The 22,004-nt window shown below is 55.6% G+C and overlaps 1 protein-coding gene across 1 annotated transcript in view; it reads right to left on the bottom strand.

Moving 5' to 3' along the window:
* Positions 1-16,827, bottom strand: part of HS3ST4 (heparan sulfate-glucosamine 3-sulfotransferase 4) — a gene marked incomplete at both ends in the record, with an annotated part of 342,682 nt that extends 325,855 nt beyond the window's left edge. Inside the window, one exon of the mRNA XM_079759630.1 lies at positions 16,097-16,827. Coding sequence (XP_079615756.1) covers positions 16,097-16,827 — 731 coding nt within the window. The remainder of the gene's footprint in view (positions 1-16,096) is intronic.
* Positions 16,828-22,004: the final 5,177 nt, after the last annotated feature.

Here is a 22,004-nt window from a genome sequence, read left to right as displayed (position 1 = left end):
GGGAGAGGGCGTGGCTGGGCCGCGGGGTCTCTCAGCAGGGCTTGGGAAATAACAGGCTCTCTGAGGTCCCTGAAGTGCCAAGACCTTCACCCAACCCAGCAGGCGGACACCATCCACACGTTTCACAGCATTCAGACCGGCGGGTGCATTTCCCAAACAGCCCGAACCTGCAGCAACGGAGCTGTTCTCAGACGCAGACGTGAACTCCCCGCAGACATCGCCAGGCCGTCTCCGTCTCCGTCTCCGTCTCCGTCTCCGTCTGCAGGCGGCACAGCGACAGCTGGACTGGGTCCCCGTGGGTGGCAAGACCCAGCATCTTCTCTCTCAGAGAAGCAGCACGAGGTCATGGCCACAGCAGTGCACCTACACGCCTCTATTCGAAGCCTGGTCACATCAGCAACGACCTGTGGGTCTTGGGGTGCCATCTTCAGCTCCCTATGCCTCAGTTCCCACGAGCGTACAGTACCCTAACTCCATAGGGGACTACTGAGTGAGGGCTGAGTGAGACCAAGGAGGGCCAGGAACGCACTGGGGTTCCTTTTCATCGCATAAGCACGCGAAGGAAGGTAGCCACCGTCACTGAGAATTCGTAATGTGCACACGCACAAATGCTGGGAAGTAGGAACCACGAAAGCTAACTTCCTGCGTAATCTCCTGGTGATTAAAGTTTGCCTTTTTCTGAGAATCTTAAAGTCAAGAGAAATCCAGAAGAAAGCTCTGAAAACAAGCGCTCACAGGGGCCTACGGAGACCCGTGACCAGCAAGAAGCGTGTTTGCGCGATTCCTGCCTCCTCCCGCTCCTCCCGGCCAGCCCTCGAGGGAGCGGCCTGCGGTGTTCTTTGTGGGGAATGAGAAATACAGTCCCACTCCGCAGAGCTCGGGGGAGGGACCCCACAGCAAAGGGGACAGTACCAGGGATGGCTGGAGCTGGAGCCTCCAGAAGGTCAAAGGTCACATGGAAAATGCCCTGGACCTAATAGTGACCCTGGGGCTTTAGGAGCCCGAATCCTTCAAGTTCCCAAGGAATCCCGGCTGAGGGACCTTCACGATGTAATTTGCACACGTGCACGCGCGCACAAACTCACACACGCACACCAATGAGAATCCCCCAGACAACACACAGCATACCTACTGTATCTCAAGACATTAGATTTGACCAAAAAAAATATTTTTTCCAAATGTGGATTTCTTTCTATAAAATGTCTTCCAAAAGCATAAAATATTAAGTCATATATAAGTCTCTCTCGCAGGCCTTCCACGAAGTAAAGAGGTAAAGTGAGAGAATGAGAAACCCCGGGCTGCCTGGCTGTTAGACCCAGACTGAAAGGCAAACCACTTCGCCCTCTCCCCGCGGAGCGGTCCGCGCAGAAAGATACCGTGATGAGCCATTCCACTCGCTGGCCGGAGAACTCTCTCCAGGAAGAGATACAACCCCTTCAAATACTCGCAGGCAGCTGCCAGGGGTTGCTCAGGAAGTGATGGAAACAGTAAATTCTAGATAAACCAAAGAGCTTACATACCTACAGGCACAGCACCTGGACACGAACTATAGGGTGGTGAAGACCTAGGGGACTAGGAAAAGGGGGGGGGGGGGGGGAACGGGAGATATCTGTAATACTATCAACAATAAAAACTATATAAAAATTAAAATAGTGATTTCTGAGGGCAGGTTCTTTAGAATGCTTTGTCAGTACTTAACACACCTTAGGTGCACAGAGAGATGTGTCCTTTCTGCGGTCCCTCCCTCTCCTTCCCTGCCCTCCTTCCCTCCTGCTGCGGGGGACACGCGGATGCTGGGCAGCGAGCAGAGGCGATCCCGAGCCAGGCCTCGGGGCGCCCTCCTTGGTGGAAGCCACAGATCAGCCCAGATCCTCCGTCGCCCCACAAGCCAGCGGGAGCGTCGTGTGTGTGTTCCCTTCGGTTGTTTTTCGGTGAAAGATTACATCTGAACAGACGAGTCTCGAAACAGACATCTGTTGTTTTGGCACCAGCATCCGCTTCCCTTCTCTGATAACCGCGTCCTGCTTTTGCTTTGGGAAGATGCCCGCATTTTCTCCTCTGCGTCTGTGGGGAACTGACCCCACCGGCTCCCGGCGGCTCTGGCAACAGGCCTGGAGGCCGGATGTGCACGCGCCTGAGCCCAAAGGAAACAGTGAGCTGGAGGACAGGGCAGCAGAGGCACCTGGGAAAAGCCGGCCCACTTTCCCTACTGCATTTGGGGCAAGAGAGCGGCTGGCACCCACTGACCAGCACAGGGGACAGGGCTGAAGAAGGGAGCCAACTGCCTCGGAGGCAGCAGACTCCCAAAACAAGAGGCCTGGTGCCTGTTTCAGCCCTATTTAGGCCGCCCACCCAGGACTTCGCAGACACCTAAGCCATTCAATTCCTTTTTGGCTCATGTTTGGTTCAAATTTTACCTCTCGTTTTTGTGTTTTAACCAGAAGAATCCTGGCCAACAGAATTCCATAGCTGAAGCAAGTTTCTAACAGGAGAATTTTTCTTCAAATGTGCTCTAATATATTGCTTTTAGGCCATTTTTTCCTCCTGATGAATGACAGGTAAGGAGACTGATTAGAAGTACAACCCCACCATAGCTGCTTTGGCTCAGTGGATAGAGCGTTGGCCTGCGGACTGAAGGGTCCCAGGTTCGATTTCGGCCAAGGGCACACACCAGGATTGCAGGCTCAATCCCCAGTAGGGGGCATGCAGGAGGCAGCCGATCAATGATTCTCTCTCATCATTGATATTTCTCTCTCTCTCTCCCTCTCCCTTCCTCTCTGAAATAAAAAAAGAAGAACATCCAATTTCAAGAAGAAGAAGAAGAAGAAGCAGCAGCAGCAGCACAATCCCAAGACAATCTAGGAGCACCACAGCTAGAGTTGAAGGTAAAGTTGAAGGAGGGACTTTCAATACAGCAATTCCTGAGAGGATGAGAACCAGTTAGTATAGACTCGCTGGGAGATCAGTGGCCCTGGCGAGGTCCCGGGTTTGCTGGTGGACAATACCAGGCAATTTCCAGGTGTGAAGTGGGCAGTGCACCTGTTTATTACCTGGCATGTGTACTGTAGTAACATTTCCTAATATTAAATGTCTTAGCATATATTTATGGTAACATGGTATGTTCATGTTTGTCCACATCCAGATAGTTGTAGGCATGCTAAGAAGGAAAGAAAAATACCACCTGGCAATATTCTCTGTATCCAATCACAAGAGAAAATATTGGCTAAGAAGCAGGTACGGAAAAAAGGTACCCAGCTGCATCTGAGTTTGTTTGTTTGCTTTGAACGTGCTGGACACACCTGTTCTGATGCCAGTTCATTGCTCGCTGGGAGCATCCCTTTCACAGAGCCTCGTGCCGTGCAGGGCACAGGCAGGGTCTCCGCCGGAAGAAGCCAGGAGCCACTCTCGTCTGCATCTCGGGACGCACCTTCCTTTGGGCTCGCATGTCCCATAACCACACCTCGTGGCCGTGTCCTTAAATAACAGGGGCAGCTGAGCATTACATAAACATGTTTTAAATTGACCTCCGCAATGTCAAGGTCATTTGGTGGCACCAGATCTTCCCCCCCAGAATGGGAGGATTAAGAAGTAGGAAATGAAGACACCTGGTTCTTAATGTGGGTGAAGTTGCAGTAACGATGAATGTAGGCAAGTATTAATGGCAACCCTGCAGCCATTTCCAACGAATGCAGCTCTCACCACTCGGAGTGACCACGCTCCGTCCAGGTGGTGCAAGAGCAGGCCATGTGGAGGGGACATGGTGGAGCAGAGGCTGGAATGGAAGGGAGGATCCAGCGGGCAGTTGCTAAGGAAACAGCAGCACGGGTGGAGGGTGCCGCAGTGCAAAGGCCCTGAGGCGGGCCGTGCTTGGCTCCCGGGTACGGCAGAGGCAGGGCTCCAGCAGAGGGGCAGAGAGAAGAAGGCACGTGAGTGTGGTGAAGAGGTGGGCAGACTCAGGTCCTGTAGGGCCTTGCAGACCACGGTCAAGACTAAATGGTTTTTGTAGGTGGACAAAAAGCCATTGGAAAATGTAGAGTAGGAATGTGAGCCTTGGCCAATTTTCTCAGTGGTTAGAGCGCCGACTCACACACCAAAGGGTTGCGGGTTCGATTCCCAGTCAAGGGCACGCACTTCAGTTTCAGGTTCGATCCCTTATGCCCCGAACAAGGCAAATGTGGGAGGCAACGAATCGCCTCCACGCAGCGCTGGGGTGCTCCCTCCCAGCCGCCTCCACGCAGCACTCGGGGTGCTCCCGCCCAGCCACCTCCACGCAGCGGTGGGGTGCTCCCGCCCAGCCACCTCCACACAGCACTCGGGGTGCTCCAGCTCGGGGTGCTCCCAACCAGCCACCTCCACGCAGCAGTCGGGGTGCTCCCGCCCAGCCACCTCCACACAGCACTCGGGGTGCTCCAGCTCGGGGTGCTCCCGCCCGGCCGCCTCCACGCAGCGCTCAGCTGTGAATGCGGCTGTCGTCACACAGGAGAGAAACCATGGATCCTACTGAGGCCACTGCATGTTGGGTTTCTTGGCGGCAGAAGTTTGGTTTTTACCCCAACCAGCACGGTGACCACCTGCACATAGAGGGCATTTACGTGCATGTGCCATCTGGCAGGAGACCGAAAGCGCCGCGAGGTGCTCTTCTCCGGAAGAGAGAAGCAGCCAGGGAAGAACGAAGCAGGGCGCCTGCTAGGAGGGCGGGGAGCGGGCTGGCCCTGCGAGATGCCCGCAGCAGCGCTGAGCCGAGCCCCGAGGCCCAGCGGCGAGGGCAGGCCGCAGGGCTGCCTCTCGGAGGCTCCGAGGAAGAGCCCTTTCCTTGCCTTTCCAGCTTCCAGGGCTGCCTGGATCCCTTGGCTCCTGGCCCCTTTCTCCATCTTCAAAGCCAGGCCAGCAGGCGGAGCCCTCTCCTGCCGCCATCCCTCTGGTCCCAGCTCCCTGGCCTCCCTCTTCCATAGGAAAGGACCCCGAGATTACAGGGGCCCATGAGATGATCCAGGATAAGCCCCGTGTCCAGGTCAGCTGTCAGCAATCTAATTCCTTCTGCAGCCTTAATCCCCGTTGCCACATAATGGAGCAAGGTCAGAGGTTCAGGAGAGCAGGACGGGTTATCTGGGGCCATCACCCTGCCTCCCGTCCTTTAGAAAGTAGGCAGCCAGGCAGCCAGAGGCGGGCCATGACTATGCCGACCTGGGCAGCACTGACTGGGAGCGCGTGAGAAGGGGTGGCGGGCCAATGGGAACCGAATGATGAGATCTCTGGTCCCCTCCAAAGCTCATCAGCTGCAGGGCAACCCTAAAAGCAGATGTGCCCTGGAGCGTCCGCGTGTTTCAGTGAAAAAGCGGGCGCAGCAGCAGCCGGTGTCAAGTAGAGGAGTGCACAGACGGGGTGCTCGGAATCCTGGCATCCTGATGCAGTTGGCCTCCCAGGGTGTGATGCCCACGGCCTATGATGTTCCTGTAAATTAAACTTCTTAATCTGACTTTATGATAAGAGTGCTCGTCCTGCATCCCAGGCATCCCTGGAGTGCGGCATTCCAGAAAACCAATTACCAGGGGGATTCGCGCCAACGTGCAGGGGTTAGTAACATGTAACCGGGGTAGGCAAAGCAGATGCCTGTGCAGCGCATCCCGTTATCCTATCCTGCGGTCCCTGTGCGGGGACGGGGGCTGTTTTCCCACCGTGGAGACGAGGAAACAGGGCTGGCAGGCTACATACTCACCTATCACACAAAGCAAAGCAGACCCGGGACCCAGACTCCAACCCTTAATTCCTGGTTCCAGGCTCAGCTTTCTTTTTCAAAATACCACAAAGCCCCAAACAGTCCCAGTGCCCTACGATAGACGCGCTCAGGGAGTTTGACTGGAATGCTTCTTTCCTTCCTCAGCTCCTGAGAACCCAGACCTCTAACCCCCACAGAAGGCTTCCCCCCGAGGCACAGGGAAAGGTGTGCCTACGCCGTGGGGAGTCAAAAATCAAGCAGAGGGCCTCCGTGGGATGGTTTGATTATTCAATGGCAATTATGCAATTTTAATCATGCATTTAGAGAAACATAATCCCAACTGCTCTTGGAGCCTAACAGCCCATCAGGAATGACCCAGGCTCTCCTAAAACTTTGGCAGTGACAGCAGCAAAGGCCAGAAACCAGAAGCCACGTGCTGCAGTGAGAAGGCACCTGGCTGTGACAGGCCGTAGGTGACACGGGGACTGCGCTCGCCCTCTGAGATGGCGTTCTCTCATTTGTTAAAATGGGATAAGGCGGTATGGGCCGTGCCAGGCCGCTGTGCACAATAACTGGGACAACGCCGTGTGCTGAAGGAAACTTTTGGGGAGACGATCTAACCCACAGCTTGTCTGAGTGGGTTTCTCTTTCTTACACCCAAAATAATCTTGCAAAAATAGTATGAGAAAGACATCAGAACAATTCTCAGCCAGAGTTACCAAAAGAGGTGTTATTTCTTTTCAGAAGGTTTTGGAAGACAATTTAGCACACACAATGCACTCCTTTCATTCATTCATTCATTCATGCATGCATGCATGCATTCATAATTAGTGATTAGTTAACCATTACTGAGTGCCTACTGTGTGCCAAATACTGTCTGGGCAATGGCAACAAAGACGATGGACAAGACCCCGGGTCCCACGCAGTTTGCCTTCTAGTGAGGGCGAGAGGAGCCGAGGAAGGAGAGCAGCGCACGCTCTGAAGGAAATGGCGCGGACAAGGAGGGGCTGGGAAGGTCTTCTGAGCTCCGATCTGAGCCGCCCCCTGAAGGGGAGGTGAGGAGACCTTCAGCTGAGGGGTGGGGCAGAGTGCCCCAGGAGGGGAACACAGGGAATAAAAAGCCCCTAATGTGGGAATGAACTTGGTTGAAGGGCAGAAAGGAAGCCACTTCTGTGTTGGGACAAGAGCCCTCAGGGAACTGGGGTGGTGGGCCTGCGCCTCAGCCTGATGCAGGGACTCAAAGCTGCAGAGGGCAAGCCAAGGCCAGCCTGAAGCTTCCCGGCCCCTCCCCGTGAGGCTGGAGGACCCCGCCTGAGGGAAAGGGCCCATCACAACTAAAGGACCTGCCGTAAGTTTGGGGCCAAACCCCTGGGTTTGAATCCCAGCTCCACATTCGGACCTCCTTGTGCCATAATTTCCTCCTCTGTGAAAGGTGGGCAAACAGTACCTGCCTCACCAAGTGCTTGTGAAGACTGCATGCCTCCACCATTTGGAACAGAGCCTGGCACACGCAAGTACAATATGTGTCTACCGCTGCTGCTGTTGTCACCGCCGTTACCAGCACTGCCACGGCTCCTGCAGCCACTGTTACCACTGCTACTGCTGCCACCGCCCGCATGTGGCCGCTGCCACGGTTCCTGCAGCCACTGTTACCACCGTCACTGCTGCCACCGCCCGCATGTGGCCGCTGCCACGGTTCCTGCAGCCACTGTTACCATTGCTACTCTTGCCACCGCCCGCATGTGGCCGCTGCCACGGTTCCTGCAGCCACTGTTACCACCGTCACTGCTGCCACCGCCCGCATGTGGCCACTACCACGGTTCCTGCAGCCACTGTTACCACCGTCACTGCTGCCACCGCCCGCATGTGGCCGCTGCCACGGTTCCTGCAGCCACTGTTTCCACCGTCACTGCCGCCACCGCCCGCATGTGGCCGCTGCCACGGTTCCTGCAGCCACTGTTACCACTGTCACTGCCGCCACCGCCCACATGTGGCCGCTGCCACGGTTCCTGCAGCCACTGTTACCACTGTCACTGCTGCCATGGCTGCTGTTGCCACCACTGCTACTGCTACTGCTTCTGCAGCTACTGCTGCCACCACTGTCACCACCACAGCTGCTGTGCCACCATACTGTGCTCCCATTGCTACTGTTGCCACTGCTCCTACTGCTGCCAGCCTGATACTATTGCCACAGTTGATACGGTTATTCATTCAGATCCAAATCGTCATCTTTCTGGTGCATTAAAAATAACCATCACTTGTCCCTGGTTTGTTTGTTTGTTTGTTTGTTTGTTTTGTAACAATAGGAGTGCATCTAAATTGACACCAACTCAACTGTTAATCCACACCTGGGCACAGTCCTAAATCTGGGATATAAATCAGTCAACACCCCCCACCAAGTATTTATAACACTGTTTTTGAATCAGGACCGTATCCATTGTCTTACCATCCTCTCTTCAGTCAAACAGAATGTGGAAAGTAAGGGGATCCTATGATTGAAGTCCAACACTTGGGCCATGTTCACAGAAACAATATTTTCAGGCCATTCTTAGACACGCTGGACTGATCGCAATCTAGCAGCAAAGAACTCCAGTAGAAAGGGCAGGCGAGAGGGGATGACAGACGGGTGGGAAGAAAGAAATGCTGTCCTAGAGAAAGAGGTCTCTCTCCATTTACTCGTCTCTTTTTATTGCCCCTCAGTAAAGTATTGAAATTTTGTTCTTACAGTCCCTTGCAATTTTTGCTAAATTTATTCCTCGTTATTTTGTCTCTTGGGTTGATTCTATAAATAGAATATTGTCTCTCATTATATTTTCAAAATCGCTGGTGTAGGCATATAGGAAAATTGTAGATTTGCATATTAATTTCCTTGCCTTAATAAATCGTATTATTGTTCCTAATAGCGTCATTGTTTACTTAAGTTTTTGAAAAAGAGAGGAACTTACTGGCAAATGGTGATGATTCTACCTCCCACTTTCTTATTCTGTTCCATATCTAATTGCATCATTTATTAATTCCTGAGAAATGGTAAGTAACAGTGATGACCGTGGGCTTTGGGTCCTGGTCCGGAGTTGTGGGGCTGTGTCTACTGCTACACCAGCAAACATGATGCTGGGTTTGGGAATGACCCTATTTTATCACGGGTTGTACTAAAAATCAGGAACAGATATTTAATTTGATCAGATGTCTTTTTAGCATCCATAAAACAAATCCGAGGATGTTCTCATTTACTCATATTAAGAATAAGTCAAATGATTACATTTTTCTAAGATTAAACCATCCTTCCATTCCTGGAGTGGATCCCACTTTGTCAGGACTTTGATGAAATGGAGTCAGGTGCTGGTCCATGTCTCTGCTCCGGGAGCTCTTTCAGATCACTGGCCGTGACTGACGCCCATCTGCCCCAGCAAGTAGTTAACGATCAATACATGCGCAATGAATGAATAAGTGAATGGCTAAAACAAAGGACTGAGCCTCCCAAATGAACCCTTTCTCCTCTTCCTGGGTTAAAATACTGAGAGGGACCCTGTGCCCGGCCCAGCGTGGGTCCGGATGTTTAATGGGCATGTGGTTTACTGGCAATAGAATCCCTGCACACCACATTCTCTGCAGGGAAACTATTCCTTATGGTTCCAATGGGACTCACCCTGCTTCTCGGCTCCCACCACCCCCCACCCAAACCGAGGGGTGGCCACCTCGCCAGCCTGACTGGACGCTGCACAAGGACTGCTGTGGGGAGGGGCACGTGACCAGCGGGGCCACCGGCGTCTGCCGTTTCTTACAGAAGCTCTTAAGGAAAACCATTTCCCAAACAGCTGATACACATGCACATGCTTACCAGGCCTGCTGCTGACCACCTTGTCTAAAATGTGGTGAGACAGCCCATCTGAGAGTGAAGCACGGCAGGGACCGACATGGCAGAGAACGGGAAGGGGGAGACCTGGGGACGCCATTGGAGCCCCGGATTCAGCTTTTCCTGGTGCCCATTACCCCCTACGTCTTCCTAATCACACAAGCCAATAAGTTATCTTTCTTGTTTGTCATAGTTTAAGTTCAAGCTCTAGCATTGGCAACCTTCATGTATTGCCTTGTTTCCCTGTAAACAGATGTTTACATCTCCAAGTAAAGGTCAAAAAAAATTTTTAAAAGAAGGTCATCCTAACTGGTAAGTGTTAAAAAAAAAAAAAATTCAACAGCCTGCTTTTAATTAATGGCAAAATGGGCTGAGAGGTTCCCTCAGCGAGTAATAATCTCAGAGTGAAATTCCCAAGACAGTTATAGAGGCGCTTGTCAAACCCCAGAAACCAGCGGAATCGAGAGATTGCCGTAACCGGCGGTGGTCCGGCAGGTCCGGAGCCAGCATCGCCATCCATCATGTGAAACCGAAGCCCTGGAAACTTCCTGACATGCGGCCCAGCAATCGGGCCTTCACCCCTCCCCAGGCCTCTCTCCGGACCTGACTGGAAGTAAGACTAACAGTGAATTGTGCCCCGACGTCACATGTCACAGGAGTTCCCGGGGCCTGCCGGACCAGCCCTGCGTTCTCAGCTGCTTCAGCTCCGCAGACGGCGAGGGCAAGCCGCCCTGTCCAGGCAGCACGGATCCCTACTGCAGGCTCCGGAGCATGCCCACATGTGCTGGACAGCCCGGCTGACTCCTCTCTTCCTTCTGCTCAAGTTACAAGAGACCAAATTCTGGAATCGGCTTTGATTATTCTCTGGAGAGCTACTTAAGAGCTGCTTCAGGGTTTGAAATCCCTCATTCAGACATAATCTGGAAATAAAAGACTGCATCAAATGAAAAAATGCATTACAGCTTTCTCTCTGGGACCTTCAGGACTGATAAAATAAAAGGAAGGAAATGAAGAGAAAAGCAGCAGGAAAAGAAAAACTGGGAGAGAGAGGAAGGAAGGGGAGAGGGGAATTGACTGTCACAAACTCGATGGGTACTATGGATACCATTTTATTTCGGCCTCACATAATCCCTTGGAGGTAACATGAAGCCCATTATGCAGATGAAGAAATCGAGGCTTGGTGACATTAAGTAACTTGTCCAGTGTCACGCAATGAGGATGAGTGGATGCTGGCTCAAAGATACAAAATCATGCTGCAAACAATGTTGCTTCTACTGTACCTTTTTGTTCCTCTGAGCAATATAGAAATGTGTTCTAGAACCAAAATATTTCAGTGACTGAATGAATGGGCAGGCCCTATGGAGACGATCTAGCCTCATCGTCTAAGAAACAAAGATGAGAGAGTGAGAGAGAGCGAGAGCGAGAGCGAGAGCGAGAGAGAGAGAGAGAGAGAGGGAGAGAGATTGGTTGATGTAAGTAACCTGACGTCCGGTAGAACTGGTACGTGGCAGAACACAGCCTAGAACCCAACTTTTCTAACTCTGACCAGACTCTATTTATAAGCGCAATTTATCCGCATGGATCAGGTCCGGGCACTCATGATTCGTGAGTGAGCACATGAGAATTCTCCCACCTTCCAGAAAACGTTCACTGGGAAGAGGCGGGAAATGTGTTTGTGAACGGCCCTGCTCTGCCTCGATGTCCGTTTCCATCTAGCCCCTCTTGCGTTGTGGCCGGCGCCTCTGCCCCACGCTGGTGAAGACCTGGGACGGGGAGCGGAACGGACACTGAACTAGCCCGTGGAAGCAGCGGTCCCGGCAAGGCCACGGGGCTGGGCACGCCGGCCACTCTCTGGCACGGGCTGGAAGCAGAGGTTAGGAACGGGCGGCAGCTGGCTGGATCCCGCCCGCAGGTGGGCTCTGCGTGCCTCAGTGTTGGCCCACACAGCACTTTTAAGAAATCTCATTCTGTTGCCAACATTCAAAACCAGGAGATCTCACATTAAAACCTGATTTCCACTTTTTCTTCCCAAATGGGAGACCGGGTAAGCCTGACGCGCCTCTGAGCATGGAAAAGAGTAGCTGGAAACAAGCAGTGGGCACCCCTTTACAGAATACATTCACCCCGTTTCTCCCCACCTGGTTCACTTCCCTCATTTACAGGCTCCCCACGGCCCTCGGCGACCCCTGGTTTAAAAGGTTAAGCTGATACAGATCGCAAAGCCAGTCATTATTAGACGTTTCCCAAAACATCCGGGTAAGGAAACATTTCCGCGAACATTCTCACAGCTGAGATAGAAGGTAAAGCAGATGAGACCAGCAAGATTGAGAAATGGAAAAACCCAGTTTGGGCCTATTTGGATTTTCTGCTCTGGAACCCAGTTTTTGCTTAGAAAATATATTCACTTGTGTCATTTCATTTAGTCCTCCCAACAACCCTGCAAGGAAGGAATTAGTCTCAGGTAAACTGAAGCTGTTATCCAACCCAGACCGTCCAACGGGAACGCAGGCTTGTCCAGCTTCCAAGGCCGTGCTTTGGGAATAATAAAGGACACTTTGGAAATCCTTGAGGCTCGTTTCCACCCCAGGGCCTTTGCACTCGCTGCCCCCGCTACTTGAAAACCTCTCCACCCAGCTCTTCACTTCGTTTACATCATTTCCACAGAGAGGAGTCCCCTGGTCGTCTGATTTAAAGTCACAGGTGTGTGCGCACCGATTATGCTCTAAGCCACTGCCCCTCACACTGAGGCCCTGGGACCTGTGGTGTCCGCATCACCCGCCCCTCCCAGCCGTGCTGAATCAGAGCCTGCATGTTCACAACATCCCCAAGTGACTGATGTGCAGGAGTCCTGTCCCGCGGGTATAAAGTGTGAGTGGCCAGTGTACCTTTAAATTTCCTAGCAGCCACACTGACAGAGGCACAAAGACAGACGTGCGGGTTTGCCATCTCCCCACCCGCTGTGAAATGCCAGTTCCAGAACGAACGGGGCTTGCGTCCGCGCTCCTGTGGCCCACTTTATCCCCAGGACCGGAAACAGCACTGGGACACGGAAAACACTGATAAAAGTTGTGGCACACAAGAAGGAAGACGGTCTTCCAGCGCTCTCTGTGTGGCCATGCGGGGCAGGGGAAGCTCTGCGGTGGGGCAGACGCTGCCAGCTCACCACGGGCAGCTCACGGGGACCCTCCCGGAAACCCTGAGCAACAAGTGTGCCCTCGGAGCCACCTGTGAACCGGGAGCGTCTCAATCACACTCACAGCCTCATCATGACGCTCCAACGTGACCACAGGCCTCTCCGGCGCCAACCACCACAATCACTGCGCTCAGCAAGGGCCAGCGCCGGTCCTCCTTCCTTCTCTCTCCAGGCGCCATGTGGGAACGACGCCGTCACCACTGTCCTCCGGGAGCTGGCGGGACTACAGCAACCCTCCCCCGAGTGGCGTTCCCCGGCCAGTGGGCCGTGCGTCAACTGCTGGCAGTGAGGACAGCCTGAAACCCTGGAGGGTCACTTCCCATCGCCCTGGGCTGAGTGGTTTCCAAAAGGCTGCGTACGCGGCCACGGTGGCTGCACAGTCTAAACGGCGGGGGGCCGCGCTCCTGGCCTCCTCACTTTGATGGGTTCTGCTGTGGCAGCCCCCCCACAGGGCCCCGCCCTTACAGCATTCAAGGCCCTGCCCATTCAGCTCACAGCTCCTACCAGAGCAGGTGAGGGACTGGGACTCTGCCCTTTATTTGGGGGCGGGCGTGGAGGTGTAACCTGCCCCGCACCCTCGCTGACCGCGGGCCTTGCTGTCCAGGCAGGAAGCCCGCTCTGCTGCAGCTGTAACACGCCCTAATCCAGGAGGCTATCGGGGCCTGGAAATCTGAGGCACATGTTCTAATCCCAAACGTGTTTTTAAATCACATTAGATCAACAGCACGGGAGGAAGCAAAACCCGGATTTAGACACCACTGGAGTGGCTCAGCGAAGGCGCAGCTGCTGGCTGCTGGGCTGCCCCCGAAGGCCCAGGCCAGCCCTGCTGGGAGCAGCCGCTGCTTCTGCCCGCCTCGCGGGAAACAAACACCAGAAACCTTTGCAGAATTGGGGGGCCATGGGAGGCACACTGAAAAGAAAAAGAGGTGCATGGGGGGGGGGGACCTTGAATTCACCTGGGGCTGTGTCATCAGGCGACAGAAGAGGAAGGTCCCGGTGGGTGTCCAGGGCAAGTGAAACCTTCAGTACACAGGTCCCACTGCAAAGGCGGAGCCACACCAGCCACCGAGAGCGAGGGGTCTGTCCTGGTCTGAATCAGTGCCACGGCCTCCTCTCTACAAGCCGGCGAGGATGCCCTGCCCGCTTCTTCCACGCACAGAGGCAGGAGCCTGGGACAGAGCTCAGGAAAATATGGGGCCCTCAGAGCACCGCTGGCCCTGGTAAGGCTGGAGAGACACCCAAGTCGTCGGGGCACACGTGGCTTCTGTGGGTGCAAGGGGTTCTGGGAGTCCGCTCGGCTAAGATTCCCTCCGCGTTTGACAGACTCTTCTCCAGCACTTCCGGTCACACCTCACCAATACAGGCACCCGCCACCCGGACAGCCTGGGGTGGGACTGAGGACACAGACATCACGCGGTCCTCCACTTCCAGCCACATCTCTGCGGTGTAGCAGCTGGAAGGGGAGCCCCAAATACCACAGCCAGGTCCCCACAGCGAGGCAGTGCATGTGCCTTCTTTTCCAGCCTCGGTGTAGAAGAACATCGGAAAACCAGGCATCTTCCATCCCCTCAGTCAGAAAATTGCCAGCCCCTCCCGCGGGCTTCCTGACTGGAATCCCACCACACACCCCACACCACCTTTAAGGCATCTCATCAGACCCCCCTTCTGTTTCCAGGGGCTGCAAAGCTACCCACACACATTTCGGAAAGATCTGATCCTTAGGCCGCCCTCTCCCGAAAGGGCATTTGACACTTCTCACAAGATACACAGCTTTACAATCCGAAGTAGTATGTTTGTGTGTGTGTGTGGGGGGGGGGGGGGGGGGGGCCAGCTACCCTCACGAGACCAAAGCTGCCCCACAGAAGCAGCTAGAACCTTCCTGCAACCATCAGTTAACCGAACCCTCCCCAGACAGCACGCCCCTCCGCTAGGGTTGCATTCATCATCCGAACACCTTTTTAATGATAACTGCAACCCGGAAGTCATGGCCTGTGATGTTCAAGGTACTGATTTTCCAGTTAAATTGGGCATTTGCTGTTTTACGTTTTGATAGGAAGGGGCTGTTTGAAGCCTCCTAAAATGTTGCAATTAGTTCTCTCTTTTGAAACAGGCAGGACATTAACAGACACATTTGCAATTTCCTTTAATGTGCTGGAATGTTTATGCCTAAGTGTACTCTCTCCAGCTTTCCAAGTACAAAGCATATTTTAAAAATGGGGGGGGGGGTGTGGAATCAATCACACATTTATTATATATTTCTGAAGTTGTTATTTCTAAAACTTTCCCAGGCTGTAATTTAAACTGAGAACGCCATCCCTTCAACAGGAAAACAACTTGTTAGGAAACAATCCTGATTTTACCTATTGGCTCTGTTAAGATGATAACATCATTTCAGCTGACACAGCCTGTGTTTCCCTTTGACAATTGCAATTAATTACGGAGATGCAACAGAGATGGGGCCAGCCATCCAGATCCGTTTTCCGAGGAGAGATAAAACAGGAGGAAAGAGGGGAAGAGAACAGCAAAGGAGGCTTGCGTGTGGGCATCCGCGCCAGTGCTGCTTTAAATGTTATGGCTGGCAAGAAAGCTGGGCAATCATTTATTTTACCTGCGCTCAACTTTCTAGCCCCCTCCTCTCCTCTCCCTCCCCTTCTCCCCCACCCTCCGCCCTCCCCGCTGGCAGAGGGGGGAACAGGAGGGGGGTGAACGTCCACAATCCTGGGAAGGGCTTGGGTGCAGGCATCAACACCCAGGGCACCTCGGTCACCTGGTCAGCGGTGCTACAGAGGCAACCGCAACCCAGTGTTCATTCGGCCAAGGGGATAGAAAGTTCTGGAGATGGAGGACACCCTAGGTCTTTACTAGAAAGCCCAAACTCGCCAGTACCATCTTTTTAACTGTTCCCTATTCATTTTGCTCTAACCTGAAAAATACTTAAAGTTGGATTTCAGCCACGCAAATGCGTTCGAGGGCGATTCTGAGAGATTCCCGGGGATCTCAAAGCCCTTTAGTCAACACAGCTGCCCTGACTCAGTCCTCAGCGTCCCCCACAGGAGCGCGGAGCTCCCCAAGAGCCTGCGGAAGGAGCGCTGGGGGCACCAGGGCTGGGAACTCCCAGGCACCGAGCTGCGCAGATTCAGAAAGCAGTTGGCTGGACCAGCAGCTCAGGAGGCAGAGCCCGCCGCCACCTCCTCCCGCGCCCTAGCCGGCCCCAGCCCTCCCCGCCGCGCCCCGGGCGCCCCGCCAGCGTTCCAGAGGCTCCGCGGGGCGCGGGGCCCTCAGCACGGCGCCAGGACTTCCCTCCGAGTCTCCCAACCGCCGAGCCGGGTCCTACCTGTACCACTCCAAGCCCTTCTCGTAGTTCCTGTCGAAGAAGTGCGGCTCTACGCCCACCGCCCGCACGTCCGGGTGCACGCGGATCGCCTCCAGCAGCGCGCGGGTTCCCCCTTTCTTGACCCCGATGATCAGCGCCTGGGGCAGCTTCTTCTCCCCGTAGTCCGGGGTGCTGGCGGCGCCGCCCCGCTCGCTGCTCCCGTTGGCCGCCCTCCGGCCTGCGAGCTCCTCGTCGGTGGTGCTGGACTCCTGCGCGTCCCTCTCCAGCAGCGCGCTCTGCACCGCGGTCATCTCGCTGGGGTCCGGCGGGGTCCGGAGCCAGGCGTCCCGGGCGCCGCCGCCGCCGCTCGCCAGCCCCCAGCCGTCGGCCCCAGGGGCGGCGGGCTGCTCGGGAGGCTCGGTCAGCTCCACGCGGCTCGCGTTGTCCGGCGGCGGCGCGGGCGGCTGCGAGGGGGCGCCGAGGCGCACGGGGGGAGGCGGCAGAGAGGGCGGCGGCGGGCTCGGCGGGGGCTCGGCGGCGGCGCCCGGCGGCTCCTGCAGCGCCAGGGGGAACTGCAGGGATCCCGAGCCGCCCAGGAGGTTGTAGCACAGGTAGGTGACGGACAGGGACAAGGTGCACATAAACAGCAGCTTGCGCGCCGGCGGCCCCTTAGCCGAGGCGCCGGGCGGCGGCGGCGCGGCGAGAGGTGGAGGCGGAGGCGGCGGCGGAGGAGGTACGGGCCACGGGGCCATCGCGGCTCCCGGCTCGCGGCGGCGGCGGCCCCCAGCGCTGCCCGGACATGGTTTCAGCCGCCGCCCCCGCCGCCGCCGCCGCCGCTGCCCAGCCGCCCCGGCTGCATGAAGCGACGCCGCTGCGCCCCCGGCCCTGGCCGCTGTCCCGCTGCGCCCGGGGCAAGCCCGGCCGCATGGCCCCCTTCCCGGCTCTGCCCGCGGAGTCCGGGCGGCCCCCCGGCTCCCCCCCTCAGCCTCTGGCAAGGGGACCGAGGGGGGCGCGCGGGCCCGGCTGCACCTGCTCCGCCCGCAGCGCCTCCGTTTCCAGGCTCGGCCGCGGCTCCTGCTCCAGCCTCTGCCGCCGCCGCCGCGCGCTGTTGCGGCCCCGAGTTCCTTCCCGCTGCTAACTTTCTGCCGGGAGAGCGAGCAGCGCGAGGGGAGGCGGAGGCCGGGCGCGCGCCCCGCGCCGCCGAGGGAGGGGGTGTGCGCCTCGCGCGCGCCTGCGGAGGGGGCGCGGGAGCGGAGGCGAGCGCAGGGCTGGGGCGCCGGGGAAGCGGAGATCGTGTGCCCCCCGCCTGAACGCACACACACTGGAGGTGTTCCCCGCCCAGCCCCGTGGCTTCCCTTTCCCCGGGAGCCTGGGACGCCGCGTTCTCCATCCTCTCCCAGTACTTTCGGGACGTAAAGCCTGCCGCCCGCCGCCTGCCACGCGCCGCCGGTGCCAGGCACCGGGAAGCAGGGGGCCAGGGGCTAGCGAGCTCAGCTTCCCTTTGCCCTGGGACTCCAGGCAAACTCTGCCGGCCCCGGACCCGCCCTTCTCTCCCTGGATATCCTCCTGTCTTGGGCCCAGGAGCGATTTCTTCTCCATAGCAGCTTCCCCATCCCAATTTCCATCTTTCCAGCCTCCCCATCTTAGCTGGGAGCTCCTAGTGGGTGGAGCTTTGACACAAACCCCCAGGTTTTCCTGCCCCAAACCTTTGCCTCTGTCCTGCCACCAGAAAGCTGAGGCTGCCACCTCCTTAAGCACAGTCACGCCAGCGCCCCTTGGGAACATTGCCACTAAAGGAATTCAGATTTCCCTGGACTGAAATAGACTGAGACCGTCGTTCATCTATACACCTAATAAACAAACAAGTTGGGCGACTCTGCTTCCTGGGGACAGGGCTGGCCCTGGATCCCACCCCCCAACCCCCAACCCCCAACCCCCAACCCCCACCCTGCTCTGTCCCTCCCAGGGCCTGGCCCTGTGAGTCCCAGGTATCCCGCTAGCCACAGCTGGGTGCCTGGCAGGTCTGATGTGGTGCGTTTGATCACAGAATAGATACAACAGTTGAAAGAAAATGTATATAATGTCTAAATATTAACTAGATACCTCGTGTCAAAGAGGAAAAAGAAATGTTAATCAAATAAGATGAAGAGCAGGGACTTTTCCCCGAGCGAACAAAAGCTCACTGCTGCTCTCAGCTGGACAGAGTCTCCTTCGCCGCAGCTCCGGTTCAGATAAAGATTATTCCCTCGTAATGCATCTTTATGGTGCACCGGGGGGCTCCGCACGCAGGGGCTGGTGTCCTGTAAATCACCCGGGAACCAGGGGTGCTTTTTCAAGCTCGCACAGCTGCATTGCTCTGCTGTTCCTGGGCAGGGGCCCCTGGAGCTGAGGGACGCAGCTCACCCATCCCTCCTTCCAGCCCAGCCCAGCGTAGGGAGGTCAGCCAGGAGGCCACCGCCAGGTCCCTCACCTTTGCAAGGCCAGGCACCGGAGGCCAAGCCTGTGGCCCAGGGCTCGCCTACACCAGTAGCGCCCACACTCGCTGCCCACCCTCTCAGCCATCCAAAGAACCTGTTCCACGATCTAGTTTTACGAAAGATGTGCTTTCCGATTTGGAAAGGTTTGGACAAAGTGGTATTAAAATTTAGCCCAGAGGTGGCAAATGGGGAGTTGAATGTGGCCAGCACCGTGATATGAAGAAATGTAAAAGAGTGGCAATATTTTAAAACTGAGGGCTTTCTCCAAAAGTATCTGGATACGAGGTTTCCATTGAAACAGCAGATCCGGCAGCTCTGGGCCCCTCGCTGGAGCTGAGAAGCCATGTAGGTGGGGCATCTGCCCGGTCTTCGTGGTGCCACCCCGGCAGACTACCCGGCATGCATCTTACTTGCCTGGAGACTGCTCAGGAGGAAATCTCCCAGGACCTTTCACCCTCTGGGGCCCCAAACAGTCACACTGGAATTAGAGACTCTAGCAGGAATATAGAGCCTGTCGCTGGGCTGTTAGGCCTGCAGCTGCTGGGGAAGAGTTGGTGTGGGGAGACGAGCTTCTCTCAGGCTGGTCCCTCTTCCTTTTTTCTGCTCTAGATCTAGGCTTTTCCTGGGAGCGAGTTCTTCCGGACCCCGTGATGGGAAGTAGGGGCTGTCTCATAGGGAGAACTCAGCCTCCATAATCCCCGGGTCTGGAGACTAGAGAGAAGGGTTTTTCTGTTCCCTCAGCTACACCCATGCCCCGTCAGACCCGCCTGAGCTTTACAATATTCCCCCAGTTGTGTCCAGGCGTCCAGCAGGCCTCATTGCTACAGACCCCAGAAGCTACAGGTGCCCTCTCTGACCCAGGAACCCGCCCGCCCTGCCTGTGGGCTCGATCCCCAGTAGGGGGCGTGCAGGAGGCAGCTGATCACTGTTTCTCTCCCATCATTGATGTTTCTATCTCCCTCTCCCTTCCTCTCTCTGAAATCAATAAAAACATTAAAATTAAAAAAAAAAAAGAATGAAATTGGCTTACATTGCATAAGCAAAAATACCGGGCCCAGTGCCTGACGTACAGTGGTCACCAATAATTATTTGAATCTAAATACTGGCTCCTGCCATGCCTGCTCCCAGGAAAGCCTTCCCCTCAGAACATGCATGTGCACCCTTCTGTCCAGCCAGCCGGCGTGGGAGCTGGGCTTCACTTTCCTGAGCTGCCAGTAGCATTCATCACGCCAAGTCCAATGCCTTCTACATTTTTCTAAGCAATAGAAACGAACTCTGGCTAACTTCAGTTTTGTTTGGTTTTTCTTTTTAATTAAAGAAATTTACGAGGAGGATGTGTAATAACTCCCATAACTGAAGGGGATTTTTAAAAAATCAACGAACAAGAAGCAAAGACAGGTTTTGGGAAGGCCTGCAAGCAGGTCAGTCTCGTGGCCAGCGGGAGCACGCGGCCCGAGAGTTTGACATGCTTGCTGATGGAGCATAGAGTGCACAGATGTCGGTACTGCCCTTCACCACACAGTCTCGGCGTCCGGCGGCCCACAGAAAAGACCCTCTTTCTGCCCCTTCCGGTGACGTGTGACTGACCCGGGCTGATGGAGCTCGGGCACAGGCCAGGCTGCCTCTTCCACTCAGAAGCTCGGGTGCAGGGGGCGGTTGCCGGTGGGAGTGTTTCCCGCCTGACAATCCTGCCAGGAGTCGGAGTGGGCCTGTCTTCCCGCCACCTGCTCAGGCCCCGCGCTGAGTGAGGTCAGTGCAGAGCCAGCGCCGATGACAGGCAGCAGCATCAAGTGCCCGGGCTGTTTTCAGCTCCCACGACTTGGGGGTTGGTTGTGAGTACGACACAGCCCATACTATCCGACTTAGGAAGACACACATGTTCATTTCCTCTCCTGTTAGAGTTAGGGGAGGCAGAGGCGGCAGGTCAGCAGGCCCCGTTAGAGTTAGGGGAGGCGGCAGGTCAGCAGGCCCCGTTAGAGTTAGGGGTGGAGGCAGGTCAGCAGGCCCGTTAGAGTTAGGGGGGGAGGCAGGTCAGAAGTCTACGCTGGGCCAGCAGTGTGGACAGAACCCTGGCCTCCCACCCAGCGCATTCACTTCCCCGTCTGTCTTTGTCCTGTCAGTCTGGAGAGAAAGTTCCCGACAGGCCACATGGTGACAAAGAAGGACATTAGATAGTTGTAAAAGGAGCAGAAACTAACAATAATGGCCGAGAACACTAGGACCTTGGGTTGGGAAAGATCCCACATGGGATCAGAAATACTGAGAGCTGAAAGCACTCCATGACAAAGTCTAGTGGGCGGGGTGAGGCAGTACCAACAAGCAAGGTTATATGTCCCATAGACTCGCCCAGGAGAAGAAAAGTAAAGACGAATGAGCTACATGATTGGCTGAAGAAGCCAAAAAAAGAACGAGAGTCAAGTCCGGAAGGAAGAAAATGACCAAGATAAATGCCACGCCTCTGTTTATATTTATTTGCTGTTTACTTATCTATGAACTGAAGTGTGTCCCCCCAGAACCCCGATGTTGAAGCGCTAACCCCCAAGGTGACCATGTCCAGAGGCAGGGCCTGTGGGAAGGAATGAAGCTTAAAATGAGGTCATCGTGGTAGAGCCCTCGCCAGGTAGGCCTGTGGCCTCAGAGGAAGCCGAGCAGCTCTCGGTGTCTCCTCACACAGGTTCCCGCATCCCACCTGCTGAGGATGTAGAGAGAGGGGACCTTGTGGCGCCGGGAGAGAGCCCTCACAGAAGCCCCCCTGCTGGCACCCCATCTCAGACTTCCAGCCAGAACCCTGAGAAATGCTCCCTGTTGTTTGTCCCCGTCTATGGCATCTTGTGTAGCCTGGGCTACAAGCTTGTAAATAGGTTCTGGTACCAATTCCAATGTGTGTGAGGGGCATGGCGGACCCCCCAAACCAACAAGCAATGCCTGGACACCTCGGGGCATCCTACAAGTCAACGAATGCTGACGCACTGCGCCCACAGGGAGCACCGGGCCCCGCTGGGGCAGGGCTCCGTCCCACAGACTGTCTCCCGCAGCTGCCAGGCGCCAGCCCCGTCGCCACCTGTGCTGGTGACCCGCTGGCTCTAAGTCAGAGGTTCGCTGGAAGGACTCCCAGAACTCAGAGCAGCGCTTTGCTCTCTGGATCACCGGTTTGTTAGGGAAGGATGTGACCCGGGAACAGCCATGGGAGATGCGGGAGCAGGTGTGGGGACGCGCGCGGAGCTTCCATGCGTTTCCAGGTGCCCCTCTCCCTAAACCCTGTGCTCACCAACCTGGAAGCCCTCAGAACCCCCTGTGTTTGTCTGTCTGTCTGTTTTGTAGAGGGTTGTTACATATCCATGGCTGATTAAATCTTTGGCCATTGGTGGTAGATTCAGCCTCCAGTCCCTCCTCTCCCTGAGGGTTGGGGATGCGGATTGTTAAAAGTTCCAACCCTCAAATTACGTTTACAT

The sequence above is a fragment of the Cnephaeus nilssonii genome (assembly GCF_951640355.1).
Source record: "Cnephaeus nilssonii genome assembly, chromosome: 2".
NCBI classification, from domain to species: domain Eukaryota; kingdom Metazoa; phylum Chordata; class Mammalia; order Chiroptera; family Vespertilionidae; genus Cnephaeus; species Cnephaeus nilssonii.
Note: the sequence above shows the minus strand (reverse complement) of the source record. Positions and strands in the feature narration are given on the sequence as shown.